This window comes from Scyliorhinus canicula, chromosome 9, assembly GCF_902713615.1.
Source record: "Scyliorhinus canicula chromosome 9, sScyCan1.1, whole genome shotgun sequence".
Classification (NCBI taxonomy): domain Eukaryota; kingdom Metazoa; phylum Chordata; class Chondrichthyes; order Carcharhiniformes; family Scyliorhinidae; genus Scyliorhinus; species Scyliorhinus canicula.
In genome coordinates this window covers 39,896,242-39,912,245 of record NC_052154.1, presented here as the reverse complement: position 1 = coordinate 39,912,245, position 16,004 = coordinate 39,896,242, and the positions used below count along the sequence as shown (strand labels likewise).

Sequence of the window (16,004 nt, the reverse complement as noted above, 5' to 3'; positions counted from 1 at the left end):
ATGATCTAGAGCCCAGAGTGTTGAAAGAGTTGGCTGTGTAGATAGTAGGTGCATAGGGGCTGGTTTAGCTCACTGGGCTAAATCGCTGGCTTTTAAGGCAGGCCAGCAGCATGGTTCGATTCCCATACCAGCCTCAGAAATACAGAGTATTTCTTAAATAGTGAGAGGTTGGGAAGTGTTTAACTTCAAAGGGACTTGCAAGTCTTTTTCATAAGTCACTGAAAGCTTAACATGCAGGTACAGAAAACAATTAAGACGGGAAATGGTATATTGACCTTCATTGCAAGAGGATTTGAGTACAGGTGCCAGAATGTGGCGACTAGGGGCTTTTCACAGTAACTTCATTGAAGCCTACTCGTGACAATAAGCGATTTTCATTTCATTTCATTTTATTGGTGGCCATCTTTCAAAATTCTATGGACTTTGTAATGGTTCCTGCAGTTTGGAAGGTGGGAAATGTAACCCCAATATTTAAGAAAGGAGGGAGAGAGAATGGGAAACTTCAGACCTCAGGAATAGGGAAAATACTAAAATCCTTTCTAAACGATATGCTAACAGGACATTTAGAAAATAATGGTAGGATTGTGCACAGTCAGCACAGATTTATGAAATCATATTTAACAATACAGTAGGAGTTTTTGTTGAGGATGTAACTGGATGAATAGATGAGGGGGGACTAGTAGACATGGTATATTTAGATTTTCAGAGAGCTTTTGACCGAGCACATGGGATTGGGGGTAAATACTGGCATAGATTGCAAACTGGTTGATGAATATTTTCAGGTTGGTAGGCTGTGACTAGTAGGGTATAGGAAGGATCGAGTGCTTGGGTCCCAGCTTTTCACAATCTATATCAATGATTTGGATGTGGGATTAAGTGCAATATTTTCAAGTTTGCAGATGGCACAAAAGCAGGTGGAAGTGGGAGATGTGAGAAGGATGCAAATATGCTTTCAAGGGGGTTTGGAGAGGCTAAGGAATGGGGAAAATGTTTTGCCATATGGAATATAATGAGGAGAAATGTGAGATTATCAACTTTGGAGGAACAAAAATACAGAGTATTTCTTAAATAGTGAGAGGTTGGGAAGTGTTTAACTTCAAAGGGACTTGCAAGTCTTTTTCATAAGTCACTGAAAGCTTAACATGCAGGTACAGAAAACAATTAAGAAGGGAAATGGTATATTGACCTTCATTGCAAGAGGATTTGAGTACAGGATAATGATGTCTTACTGTAATTACATAGAGCCTTGGTGAGAGCTCACCAAGAGTATTATGTGCAGTTTTGTTCCCCTTACCTCAGGAAAGATATACTTGCCACAGAGGGATTGTAACAAAGGTTCCTTAAATTAATTCCTGAGATGGAGAGATTGTCCTGTGGGAAAAGACTAAATAGACTGCATCTTTATTCTCTGGTGTTTGGAGGAATGAGAGGTGATTTCATTCAAACATACAGAATTCTTACAGGGCTCAACAGGTTAGTTGAGAGATCCAGAACCAGAGGGCCAGAATGAGAGGCAGGCTATTTAGGACTGAGATGAGGAGGAATTTCTTCACTCAGAGGCTGTTGAATCTTTGGAACTCTGTCCCAGCGGGCTAGGGAGGCTCAGTCATTGAGTATGTTCAAAATTGAGATTGATAGATTTCTACACATTAAAAACATCAAGGGACATGGGGATCACACATTGAATGATGGAGCGGGCTGAAGGGGCTGAATATCCTTCTCCTGCGCCAATTCTTACATTTTTATGTTGTGTTGAGAATCATTGACATCGTCCATGATAAAACATGAAGGTTTATCGGCACATTGTCTCACCATGTAACTACTAATCACTTTTTTAAATTTTGCACCAACAAATCTAGAATGCACCTAATCCAAGCATTTTAACTTCTCTCATTTTTCAGGGCAGATAGCAGCAAAGTGGACAGTGGCATTGCAAAACCTGGTGTCAATGGATTATCTGATTTTGGAAAAGTTGGTAAACTGTACCTGAGGCTCTAAAAATTCTGTTTTTGATTTACTGGACACTCCTATGCCAAAAGGGCATTGTGACTGTGTAGAAAGAAAACATTTGCGATGATTATTATGTCAAAGTTCTTTGTCCTTTTATCAGTGAATAATGTTATGATGTATATGATTACTGAAAAACAAAATTTAAAGCTTGTAGTTGAGATAATGTTCCTCATGAAGGCTTCAATCAACTTTACCAACATTAATCAGTGGTGCTGGAACATAGACTGCAATGTATAAAGCCTATCTGATTAGTATGAATAAGCAGGAGAGACTGCAAAAGCCTTAGAGGAAAAAAGTTCAATGGAGGCTAATAGACGTGTTCCAAATTGAGGGATTTTGAAAGAGCGGGGAGGAAGACACTGTTTACTCTAGCAAGTGGATCAGTAACCAAAAATCATCTATTGAAAATGATTGACAAAAAAACTAGAGGGGAAATGTGGGTGATTATCTTCAGAGAGTTGTTATGATCTGGCAATTGGACATGTATTTGAACAGAGCTAATTATTTTCGGGGGGTTTCCACCTCCAGATACTTTACCTGGGACAGGCTGCATCCAATGCTAACAACCCACCTTTCCGTGGCGGGTGCCAGCCAAGGTTGTTGAGTGACTTTCACACCACACACAGACTTAATCTGCAATTCTCGGGTAATAGTCGAGGCCCAGCAATCTTCAGCTGCTTCATCAATGACCTTCCTTCCATCACAAGGTCAAAAGTGGGGCTGTCAGCTGATGATGTTCGCACAATGTTCAGCACCATTTGCGACTCCTTAGATACTGAAGCAGTCCATATCCAAATGCTGCAAGACCTGGACAATATCCAGGCTTGGGCTGACAAGTGACAAAAAACATTCACGCCACACAAGTGCCATGCAGTGACCATCTCCAACAAGAGAGGAGCTAACCATCACTCCTTAACATTCAATGGCATTACCATCACTGAAACCCCACAATCAACATTCTGGGGGTTATCATTGAACTGAAACTGCACTGCGCCAATCTTATAAATACTCTGGCTACAAGCTCAGGTCAGAGGCTTGGAGTCCTGCAGCGAGTAACTCACCACCTTACTCCCCAAAACCTGTCCACCATCTACAAGGTACAAGTCAGGAGTGTGATGGAATACTATCCGCTTGCCTGGATGAGTGCAGCTCCAACAACACTGAAGAAGGTTGACACTATCCAGGACAAAGCAACCAGCTTCCATAAACATCCATTTCCTTCACCACTGACGCAGTAGCAGCAATGTGTACCATCTACAAGATGCACAGCAGGAACTCACCAAGGTTCCGTAGGCAGCACCTTCAAACCCATGACTCCTACCTTCTAGAAGGACAAGGTCAGCAGATACATGGGAACACCACCATCTGGAAGTTCCCCTCCAAGTCACTCACCATCCTGACTTGGAAATATATCGCCATTCCTTCACTGTCACTAGGTCAATATCTGGGAACTCCCTCCCTAACAGAACAGTGGGTGTATCTATCATTTTTTTGAAATGTATTTTATTCCAAACTTATGCAAATAGAATTTAAAATGCAGAAGGAGGCCATTTGGCTCATCGGGTCTGCATCGGCTCTTGGAAAGAGCACCATACCTATCCATACACCTCCACCTCTCCTCCAACCTTCCGTCAAAGTTACCCCCATTTACGGGTAAAAGGCCGCCACCTGACATCCGGGTGTATCTATATCACAGAGACTGCACTAGTTCAAGAAGGCAGCTGATCACCACCTTCTTGCGGGCAATTAGACTGAGAATTTCTTATAGGTTCTTTTATAATTCATTTCTTCCAATTCCTTCCTGCATATTTTGCAAATGGATGAATTGGAGAATCATTTTTAATTATTTGGTTGGAACAGATGCTTTTGAATGCTATTAATCTACAGAATGTGTCACCAAACCAAATGCCTTGGTGTCATGAACAAATTTATTAAAGGTGATTCCATCCTTCATGAATACTGTGAACAGCAGTTAACTCGAGCTTAAATTGTCATTTTTCACCACTACATGCTATCTGAGCAACTTTTCAATTCAGCTTGTTAATTTACATATTAATTTAATAATATAAATTATATTCATGGAATATTCTACCTCCATTGCATTAGCTATCTTCACAAAGAATTTCTGTAGATTTAATGTTTTCTATTGCTTTGTAATTTTATTATTTTTGTGTTTTCTAGATGAATATATGTAGCTTTGCATAAAATAATTCAACGTTTCCACTTTGTTGATGGTCTTCTGACTGGTTTTACATACTCAAATACAAAGGGGGGAATTCTATATACGCTTGGTGGGTGATTTTCTTGTGGGAGGGCATATAAAATAGGACAGGTGTCTAGCCTACTGCCTTTCTACCTATGCCTGAGCCACCCCTCATAATACGGTGGGGGGATAAAGTGTCAGCCAATCCATCCTTTGGCATATTGAAGTCCTTAGTTGGCCACTTTATGGGTAATTATGGGTCTAATCTTGCCTCAGTCACCATTATAGATGGAGGAAAGTGGCCAGGCCCCTTTTTCACCTTCTCTGGTGAAAAGGTGGAAATCAAGGGGGGGGGGGGGGGGGGGGGGGGGGGGGGGGAATCCTTTACTTTAGGTGGATTACCTTGTGTGCATTGGGAGAATCCCCACGTGACACGCAGCTTCCAGAATGCACTAACCCTAGCCCCAACTCTCGGGTCCTTGATCCTTCCTACCCCCCACTCAAAAAGCCTAGACTTACCTTATAGTACGGTATCCATGCTGTCTTCTTCTCGGGGACTACGTGTAATCTCAGGAGCAGCCACCACTAAATTCTGGTACGCTGGGACTACTCAGCTACCAGCTAATCAGAAATGGGTGGCAGTGGTCCACTGCCTATTTAAAAACCGACCAAACTTTAATTCCCGTGAACATTTTGGCTCCCTCAGAGCCTCAATTTTAAGATACATAATGTTGGTTCCATGGTTTCAAGGTCTCACCTGTCCTACTTTTACAACAACATTCACTCCCACCACCACCCTTGCCCTCTTGTTGATCTCCTCCTCCTTTTACCCCTGCATTGGTGATTATGTCTTCTTTCCCTCTGACTCAGTACCTTCCTCTTCAGCTTAAAGACCCTTCTTAAAATCAATTTCCCTCACCAAGGTCTTGTCACTCCTCTCCATAGTTACTTCAACATAACTGAGACAGTGGGTCCGCATTCCCCTGCTGCTTCTGCAAAGCACCCTACAATGCTTTTGTATGTTAACCATGATGTGGAGATGCCGGCGTTGGACTGGGGTGAACACAGTAAGAAGTCTTACAATACCAGGTTAAAGTCCAACAGGTTTGTTTCAAACACGAGCTTTCGGAGCACGGCTCCTTCTTCAGGAGAGGAAGAAGGAGCCGTGCTCCGAAAGCTCGTGTTTGAAACAAACCTGTTGGACTTTAACCTGGTGTTGTAAGACTTCTTACTTTGTATGTTAAAGGAGCTACATAGAAACAAGTTATTATTGTTCATATAGAAAAGACAGGAAATGCCAGACTCGTGTTAAATGTTTGCTGTATGTGCTTTCCAGAAAGTTGTGAAAGAAATGAACCGTCTGGGAATGTTGGTTGACCTGTCTCATGTCTCTGAAGATACAGTGTTGGCTGCACTCGAAGTATCAGCTGCTCCTGTCATTTTCAGTCATTCCTCAGCATTTGCTTTATGCCACAACTACAGAAATGTGCAAGATAATGTTCTACGTAAGCTGGTATGAGTAATCATGTGCAAACTTTACATGTTCTACATTACCAATTACAATAATGAATACATTTAACCAGAACTTGCTAAAAGAATAGAGACAATTGAACAATGCATGCTGATATTAATGTGAAAATTAGTCAGCCACTTCAGCAGGTATAAGAGATATGCCACAAGTTCCAAATCTCTACAAATGGTTGGCCAATTTATGAACACTTTGCTGCTTTCTTCGCGCAAACAGAATTTCACCCTTGGTCTCCCAATTATTTTTAGGAACTTGCTGAATTTGCCCATTGAACATGCCACAGAAAGTTACATCAAGTAATTAATTGCATACTTTCCCTTCGAACAAATGACATGGTAATTGTGACTTGTTTTCACCGTTCCTTCCCGTCTTTTTATGCTCTCTTAACCCGCATTTTCTTTTTCTATCTTTATTTCAATGCTTGTATCGGATTTCATGCTAATTCATGGTCCCCCGCAGTACTGCCTTGGTTTTTATCTCAATTTTAAAATCTAATTTAAGGAGGTACACGATAGGTCTCAGATGCCCCATTGTCTCTGTTGCGCAACATTACAATGCAAACCATTTTTGAGCTGAAAGATGCAAGAAAATGTCTTTCTTTAACTCTTTATTCATCTATTTGAAAACAAATTTTACCTGTATTATTATTGAAAAATATGAAAACATAAAAAGAGTGTTTCCATATTTGATAACAGTGTGTTACACAGAATTACATTTAGAGTTTGAGATTCAGAAACTAAAAGCAAGGCTTTGAGCAATTTAATATTGTTTGCATCTTGAGATGCATCATTGCCTTGCAGGGAGTAGGCCCTTTGAGCCTGCTCCACCGTTCAATCTAATGGTGCATCCTCTATCTAAACACCGTGCTCCCGCACTCTCCCCATTCCCATTAACACCTTTAGAACCTAGAAATCTATCCATTTCCTTCTGAACAAAGACATTCACAGTATTCTATGTTAGGGAATTCCATAGGTTAACTACCGACCAAGTGAAGACTTTTCTCCTCCTTCGCCCAAACTGGCCTGCCTCGTATCCTGATGCTTTGACCCCTTGTTCTTGACCCCCCCCCCCCCCGCAGCCAGAGGAAACAACTTCCTTGCATCTAGTCTGTCCAACCCTGTAAGAATTTTATATGTTTCAATTAGACCCCCTCTCATTCTTCTAAATTCCAGTTAATACAGGCCCAGTCAAGGGCGGCATGTGGCGCAGTGGATAGCACGGGGACTGCGACGCTGAGGACCCGGGTTCAAATCCCGACCCTGGGTTACTGTCCATGTGGAATTTGCACATTCTCCCCGTGTCTGCACGGGTTCCACCCCCACAACCCAAAGTTGTGCAGGTTAGGCGGATTGGTCACGCTAAATTGCTTCTTAATTGGAAATTTTTTTTAAAAAATGACAGGCCCAGTCGACCTAATCTATTCTCAAACAACAATCCTGCCGTCCTAGGAATCAGTCTGGTGAACGTTTGCTGCACTCTCTCTATGAAAAGTATATCATATCCTGCATAAGGAGACCAAAACTACTATTCCAAGTATGGTCTCACCAAGGCCCTATACAACTGCAGTAAGACATCCTTGCTCCTGTACTCAAGTACTCTTGCAATGATGGCCAACATACCATTTGCCTTCCTAACTGCTTGCTGCATGCTTTCTTTCAGTGACTGGTGTACGAGGACACCTGGGTCCCTTTGTACATCAACATTTCCCAATCTATCACCATCAAAATTTCACTCTGATATTCTGTTTCTCCATCCACAGTGGAAAACTTCACATTTATCTACCAATTACTGCATCTGCCTAGTACTTTCCCACTCACTCAACTTGTCAAAATCACCTTGGATCTTCTTACCATCTTCCTTGACACTCCATTCCTGCCAAATTTCATGTCATCGGCAAACATGGAAATATTACATTTGGTCTCCTCATCCAAACCATTGATATACATTGCAAATAGCTGGGGGGCCCAAGCACTGATCCCTGCAGGAACCCACTAGTCACTGCCTGCCACTTCAAAAAAGATCTGGATATTCCTACTCTCCATTTCCTCTTGGCTAACCAATTCTCAATCCATGCCAATATATTATCCCCAATTCCATGTGCTTTTTTTGCAGACGAACCTCTTATGTGGGGCTTTCTGAAAATCCAAAATCTCCACATTCACTGGTTCACCTTTATTTGTTCTACTGGTTATGTCCTCAAAAAAATTCCAATACGTTTGTCAAACATGATTTCCCTTTCATAAATCCTTGTTGAATTTGTCTAATCCCATTGATGTTTTCTAAGTCTCCCTTTCTCACATCCTTTATATTAAACTCTAGCATTTTCCCTACTACTGATGTTAGACTAACCAGTTTGTATTACCTGTTTTCTCGCTCCTTCCCTTTTTTAAATAGCAGGGTTATATTTGCCACTCTCCAAACTGCCAGGACTGTTCCAGAATCTACAGAATTTTGGATGATGACAATCGATGCACCCCTTATTTCCATGGCCACCTCCTTAGTATCCTTGGATGTAGATTATCAGGCCCTGTGGATTTATCGGCATTCAATCCCTTTAATTTCTCCAGCATTACTTTTCTAGGAATACTAATTTCCTTTGATTCCTCCTCCTTCCTAGATCCTTGATTCTTTAGCATTTCTGTGAAAAAAAACTGACATGCCATTTTCTTGTTCTCTATTGTACATTTTCCAGTTTTGGACTGTAAGGGACCTACATTTCTCTTCACTTCATCTTTTTCTTTGTATATATTTGTATAAGCTTCAATAGTCCACTTTTATGTTACTTACAAGTTTACTCTCGTGCTCTATTTTTCCCCTCTGAATCAATCTCTTAGCCAATGGAAGGAAGGATTATGTCATGACTGATAACAAAGAGTGGCAATCGGGTGCAATTTCAGATCCTGTGGGTTATGATGAACAGTAAAATGAAGACTTTTTATAATCATTGCAGGAAATGTGGCTTCAGTGCACTGCAATTGCTTAATTGGATAACTGCAATTAGATAACGGTGATAAAGCAGCAATGAAATACATATATCTATATAATTTTGAAAATAATGGTTGCTGATGGGATAGATATTTAAATTGATTCACCATACATATATTGTAATTGGTGTCACTCTGACCGATAACTACAGCTTCCTTGATGCTGCCATAATGATGTGAAATGTGCACGTAATATTAATCTTTAATTTCATTGACTGGTCAAATTTATATTTAACTTCCTTAAAATTATATTTTTAAAGCAAACAAAGACACTGATTTAAGAAGGCTGCCACATGTGATCTGACATGTCAGGTTTTAAAAGTTGGTTAATTTCTGGAGGTTTCCAATATGAACAGTTAGGGCATGCCAATATAGAATTTCACACATTGGTATGAATAACTACTTCAAAGGGAAACTGAAATTTGTAACTGGCTCTCTCAATTTTCCTTTCTATAAAACAATCTTTCAAGCAGAGGCAGAACATCCGCCGATACAATTACTAAACAGAAGATATTGATATGTTCTTCCAAGCTCATCACAGGGAAGAATGGTCTATTCAAGTGATGGCTGGGATATTAAATAAATTAAGCATTGAGGCCATAAAATAACAGGCAAGGTTTGCCCAGACATGGGATAATCAATTACTTTCTGTGGAATACCAAACTCTTTACGGGGGGGGGGGGGGGGGGGGGGGGGACTTAAATCAAAATAAACCTTAGCTGCAATAGCACAACTTTTAGAAAGGTGGGTGATGGTTTAAAAGATGACTTCCTGCAGAAATTGTAATTTACAACAGTCTCAACCCCAATGGAATTTCAAGACCAGCATGAAAAAGACTGCCTCAGCCATAAACAACTCAGAAACAGTGAACTGTCTTCTTTATTTTTTATCATTGAATCTAAATTTAGCCAAAAGTTAACGTTCTCTACTGTATAACTTGTAATTTTGCATGCTTGTGTGTGTGTTGCAAAGGTTGGAATATTGGTTTATTATTTTAAATGTTGTTATATCTTTACCTGGGTGGTTTTCTAGCTGTATAAAAACTAACCCCTTTGTGTTTAACTCTGGTCTGTTGGACTGAGTTCTTTGCAATCCGCATGTAAATGGTTAAGTACAGGCACTGAGTTAATATAGTTTGTTATCTTTATAAATTACAAGAAATTCTATTACAATCAATCAAGAAGTGGGGAGGGGGGGGTGGGGGAACAAAAGGTCAGGTCCTGATATCCATCCTTCCCAGTCATAATAATGCTTATAGTAAGGGAGAATGATTTACAGGCATGGGAGAGACAACCTGAGTCTTTGCCGTTGAGTTTCTGTATCAGTGACTAGCATGGCATCATCAGTGCCTTGCAATTCTTTGATTAAGGCATGCTGTATTTCTGTCTTCACTTTCAGTCTTGATAAATTGTAGAGCCTGCTGTCTGCCTCGTGTACATGGAAACTCCTTCCTTGTCTGCAGGTCAGGAGCATTTGGAAGAAAATATCAAACAAAGTGAGGGTTAGGACACAGACCTGTTTCACTTCATTCTTCACCCTGAAACTGTCGAAAGTAGGACCATAAAACTGTGCAGTACAGTGCATGTTGTCATGAAAGGATCAGATCAGACAGAGGAGCTTTGGTGGACTGCAAATTTCTACAAAGTCTTGTAGAGCTCAATACGTTAAATGCTGTAGTGAGATGCATTATCACATTAAATAACACTGCTGGAAGTGGTTCGAAAATTCTACTACCTTGGGTTCATGATCACAGATAATCTATTTCTTGGGCAGCACCGTAGCACAGTTCCTTCACAGCTCCAGGATCCCAGGTTCAATTCTGGCTTGGGTCACTGTCTGTGCAGAATCTGCACGTTCTCCCCATTTTTGCGTGGGTGCTCCGGTTTCCTCCCATAGTCCAAAGATTTGCAGGTTAGGTGAATCGGCTATGATAAATTGCCCTTAGTGTCCAAAAAGGTGAGGTTGGGTTATGGGGATAGGGTGGAGGTGTGGGCTTAAGTGGGGTGCTCTTTCCAAGGGCCGGTGCAGACTCAAAAGGTCGAATGGCCTGCTTCTGCACTGAAAATTCTATGATACAGAAATTGATATATGCATAAGGAAAGCAGCTGCTACCTTTGGTTGACTCATGACACATGCATGGAACAACATGGAATAACACATGAGGCAAGATACTAGCTTATGAGGCCTGTGTTCTCAGTACTTCTTATGTAGCTGTGAAAGAAAGCGGATTGAGAACTAACAAGAAAGGAAGTGCAAAAAGTTCCATTTTTGTTATTTGCAGTGCATTCTGGGCATTTTATGGAAGGACAAAATCACAAATACGGCAGTCCCTCAATGGCAAATCTCCCAAATACATTGGCATTCATTAAGCAGAGGTGACTTTGTGATGTGGCCATCAATTCACTAGACACATGATTGGAAGTAAACTGTGGTTTTAATAGTCTTACAACTAAGCCAGCCTGCGACCAGAGGAACCGAGAGCAGGCTTACGGCTGCAGTGCTTTCCGGTTAGTGGGAGGAGCCATGGGCGGAGCAAAGGGTGGAGCCCAGTACAAACTCCTCATCTCCCCCTATGGACAGAGCCGCGCAACGGCTCACATACAGAGCCCACAAGGACACAATACATGCAAGGCAATACAGTGTGAATTACGATGGCATATAATTCACCACACTTTGCTTACACAGGCACATTTGCAGGATGGAAGGTGCATGCATATTCAAGGAATTTCTATGTGGCATGGTAGTCAGAGCCTGAAGACCATTAGGAGACCCAAAGCTCCATTTCAAGGTTATTTGCAAGTGCAGCATGAGGGTCCTAAGCATTGATTATTACACCTGGAAGAACCTATCCAATGACGGAGGGAAATTGTGACATCGCTTGTGGTCCAGAGTGGTACCATAGTGATCAGTGGTTACACTTTTGGAAGAACCGGCCTCTTGCACCATATGAAGTTACTCTATCCATAACGGATTTGTTGTATGTCCATCAACTTACATAATGGATGCGCTACAATTTAAATGCATCATCTTGTGCCTTACAGGCAATAATTTACCACAGCAGCATTACAAATGCTGACTATTAAAAGAACACGAACATAAGAAATAGGGGCAGGAGTAGATCATTCAGCCCCTTGATCATGCTTCACCATTAAATATGATCCTGGCTAATGTTCAAACTCAACTCTTTTCTGTCTACTCCCCGTATCCCTTGATCCTGAGATATCAATAATCTATTGATTCCACCTTAAATATACTGAACAATGAAACATACACAACCCTCAAAGGCAGACAATTTCATAGCTTCACTACACTTATTCTCCTAATCTCCGTCCTAAATCATCAACCCCTTTTCGTGAGGCTGTGCCACAGTGTTCTAGATTCCCCAGCCAGATAAACCAACCTCTGCCCATTATGTCAAGTACCTTCAGAATCTTGTATGTTTCAATGAGATCAACTCTCATTCTAGCACTGTGCCTCACAATGCCGAAATCGGGTTTGATCCCAGCTCTAGGCCACTGTCCATATGGAGTTTGCATATTCTCCCCATGTCTGCATATGTCTCACCCCCACAACCCAAAGGTGTGCAGGTAGGTGGATTGGCCACACTAAATTTCCCTTAGTTGGGGAAAAAAAAAGAATTGGGCACTTGAAAAAAATTTTTTAACTAATTTTTCTAAACCTAGAGAGAGTATAGACACAATGTATTCCGCCTCTCATTGTGGAACAACCCTGTCTTCTCGGGAATCAATTTGGTAAAATTTCACTGTATCGCTCCCAAGGCAAGCACAGTACTCCAAGTTTGGACTAACCAAAGCCCTATCCAATTGTAGCAAGACTTATCTTTTCTTGTACTTGATTTTCAGGATAAAGGCAAATGTGCCGTTGGCATGTCTTTGGTTTATCATACATTACAGTTAAATAGCTAATTTGACACATTGGGTGCTTTATTCTTTGGAGGTCTAAATGTGTAGAATATGTAATGCTTGCCTTCATTGGGCGGGACATTGAGTATAAAAACTGACAAGTCATGGTACAGTTGTATAGAACATTGGTAAGGCTGCACTTGGAATATTGCGCACAATTCTGGTCGCCACACTACCAGAAGGTGGAGGCTTTGGAGAGGGTGCAGAGGAGGTTTACCAGGATGTTGCCTGGTCTGGAGCGTGTTAGCTATGGCACTAATCATATCAACTTAAAAATGTTAAAATTAATTCCAGTGTCCTGTATGTGGTATTATCAGAACTTTAAGCACTGCAAGGGTTAATGGAGTGTCGAGGGTAGCCACTAGAGGGAGCTACAGTTACAACTATTAAAGGCAATGCTGCTAAGCCTTGGGGGAGAGTCCAGGAGAGTGTGTGTAGGAGTTAGGTAGTGAGAGTCAGAAGTACAGATAGTGTAAGTGAGTGTAGATCATAGTTTAAGCCAGTAGTGAGATTAGCTGTAAATGAGAATCATTTAGATGTTATTAACCAACTTCTTTAAGAGTACATGTCGAATCCAAGTTAGTAGTGTTAATAAATTTATTGCTTTGTTTAAGTTAAAGCTATTTTGTGGTCTTTGTGAACACTACGCCAACCACCCTGAAATAAGCAACACAAAGAACACCACACTGTATAGTTGCACAAATTCTCTGCTTTGTTTATTTTTCAGGCAAACAATTCCGGCATTGTGATGGTAAATTTTTATCCTAATTTTATCTCTTGTAAGGGAACTGCTACCTTATCCCAAGTGGCAGGTTAGTATGATCTGTGACCATTTTGAATGATAAGAGCAGCTGACATTCTCTGTGTATTTACTAAATTATTTATTCTAATTTTAGACCACCTTGACCACATTCGAAATGTGGCTGGTGCGGATCACGTGGGCATTGGCAGCGACTTTGATGGTTTTGAGAGGTACCTAGATGGTAGTTGATTCAGATTTTAGACCTAGAATTATATCTTTGTTGAAGCAGAACAAACATTAAACTCTCTTCTTTTGTTTTACAAGGGGTCCTATTGGGCTAGAAGATGTTTCAAAATATCCGGCTTTAGTTGCTGAGCTTCTACGGCGTAACTGGACTGACAATGACATTAAGAAGATGCTTGGTTTAAACTTTCTACGGGTTTTTAAGAAAGCTGAAGATGTGAGCAATTTAAACTTTCTACGGGTTTTTAAGAAAGCTGAAGACGTGATCAATTTATTTTAAACAGGTTCACATAACTGTGTTCCATTATTATATATTAGATGCATAAGCTCTATCTGGTTAATTAGAAATGATAACAATACACATTACATACAAAGTTGCATTTTCATAGTATCTTTAATGCATGCTATTTATTTCTTCATCGAGCCCAAATTTCTCTCAAACCCAATGTGAAGCAGTTTTCGAACGAAGGTCCTTGACTGGCTGTTGATATTTATTTCTGGTAAAGCTTAGATGATCATTTTTCTTTCAGGAGCAATTCCTTCTTTGAATTTCCTGATATCTTTGGTGCAGAACTTGCTCAGAATTATGCTTGTGTTGCTCTGTATAGTCAGTCACAAGTTTGCAATACAACAGGGTGTCTTCCTGATTAGTCCCAACGCCAGCATAATGAAACTCAGTGTATACAGAATAGTAGACATAATCGGCGGAATTCTCCATCCCTGAAACTAAGTGTTGACACCGGTGCAGGATTCGTGGAGTTCCACGATAGCAAAACTGGTGCCACACCTGGACCGATTCAGCTATCGTTAAGGGGCTAGCATGGACGCCACATGAAACACAATCAATTCCAATGAAAAATGGTGCTGGATTCGCCAGGTCCAAGATTGACACTCAGGAGGCTGACAAGCTGCAGCCGCATATACTTCGCTCCCCAACACACACCATACCTGTCAACAAGATGGCAGCGAGTAGAGCGGCACCAAGATTCACTGATGCCAAGCTGGAGACGCCTGCGGTGGAGGCACTGAGGGCAAGGGTTGCAGCTATGCATCAGCATATCCAAGGCCTGGGGCATTCTGTGCAGGTGCTGAATGAGGCCCAGGACAGGGTTGCCGCCTCACAGGCAGCCAAGTGCCAGAACCACTTGGAAATTGCAGCAGTGCTTCTGAGTGTGGCCCAATCACAGCGGGCCATGGCTGAGAACGTTGGTGACATTTCCCAGGTGCTGGACGATGTGGTGCAGACACATAGGGAGGTGGCGCAGTCACTGGCTGATGTGACACAGACCCAGAAGGTGATGGCACAGTTGCAGCGTAATGTGGTGCAGTCCCAGATGGCGATAATCCACTCCCTGTGCTCAATGGCTGCAAGCATGCAGACCCGAGTCGAGACCAGATCAGGCCTCCACGACTGACAGCGGCAGGTGGTGGAGTGGCCTCAGGGGATAGCTCCACTGGCACCCCTGTACCATGGGGTAGCCTGGGTCCACTGGGCACCCCTTGAGGAGGGGATGGTGGGGCCCTTGCCAGTGACTCCCACAGGGGAGATGCCGGAACACCGCAGCACCTTGGACTGCCCCCACCCCCTCCTGTCCCTGGTGCATCAGATGAGAAGTGGGCAGAACAGGGTGGCGTCAAGCCACCTTGGATACCTGAGCAGCAGCCGGGCCTATCCAGGCCCGGTTGTCCCAAAAGACGACCGCCAACAGAGACCCATGTCACTGGACGAGAATCATAGCAGGCCACCTCACTCCTGCTGTACCATTAGGGGAACCACCCAGATGTAGCGTTAGGGCCCGTAAGGCTAGATAGTTAGACACCAGTTAAGTTGGCATCGGTGCAGGGCAGTTCAGTGATAGGGGCTAGGGCACAACTCTGTATATTTGTCGTCACATTAAACATTTGTTCCCACTGTTACAACCTGTCAGATGGGTGTGAGGGGTGGGCTGGTCTGGCCAGAGATAGGGTGTGGTGGGTAGAAATGGGTGGACATTGTGGGTGGCCTGGACTCCCCCCACCCCTGATCGTCCCCACCACCGTCACCCCAGGGATCACCCAGGTGGACGGTAGAAAGTGCTCCTGAGGGCAGGAGTCAAACGCTGTCATACGATATGGAGCACCAGAGCTTATCGCAGAGCAGGTTGTCATCATCCTCCATCCCATGGACCAGACCCGGTGTTACTGCGAACCCAGGGCCCGCGCAGGTATGTATCATGGAGGAGGTTGCAGGCTTGGGGATGTCTGGGAAGGAGGGGGTGGGGGGGGGGGGGGGGGGGAGGGGGGGTGGGGGGGGGGGGGGGCGGGGCGGATCATGGTGGTGGGATGCAGTGTCTGTGCCCCTGACCAGTTTACCTCTCTAATCGGTGAACCT

The 16,004-nt window shown here is 42.6% G+C and overlaps 2 protein-coding genes across 2 annotated transcripts in view; one reads left to right on the top strand and one right to left on the bottom strand.

Annotated features, from left to right (window-relative positions):
• Window positions 1-16,004, top strand: part of LOC119971262 (dipeptidase 1-like) — a 40,841-nt gene that overhangs the window by 14,839 nt on the left and 9,998 nt on the right. The window contains exons 5-9 of the mRNA XM_038806572.1: window positions 1,902-1,971; window positions 5,550-5,726; window positions 13,376-13,460; window positions 13,545-13,620; window positions 13,715-13,850. Of these exons, the coding sequence (XP_038662500.1) occupies window positions 1,902-1,971; window positions 5,550-5,726; window positions 13,376-13,460; window positions 13,545-13,620; window positions 13,715-13,850 (544 nt within the window). The remainder of the gene's footprint in view (window positions 1-1,901; window positions 1,972-5,549; window positions 5,727-13,375; window positions 13,461-13,544; window positions 13,621-13,714; window positions 13,851-16,004) is intronic.
• LOC119971263 overlaps window positions 9,971-16,004 on the bottom strand; it is a 141,695-nt gene continuing 135,661 nt past the window's right edge. The window contains exon 9 of the mRNA XM_038806582.1: window positions 9,971-10,181. Coding sequence (XP_038662510.1) covers window positions 9,998-10,181 — 184 coding nt within the window. The 3' untranslated portion in view covers window positions 9,971-9,997. The remainder of the gene's footprint in view (window positions 10,182-16,004) is intronic.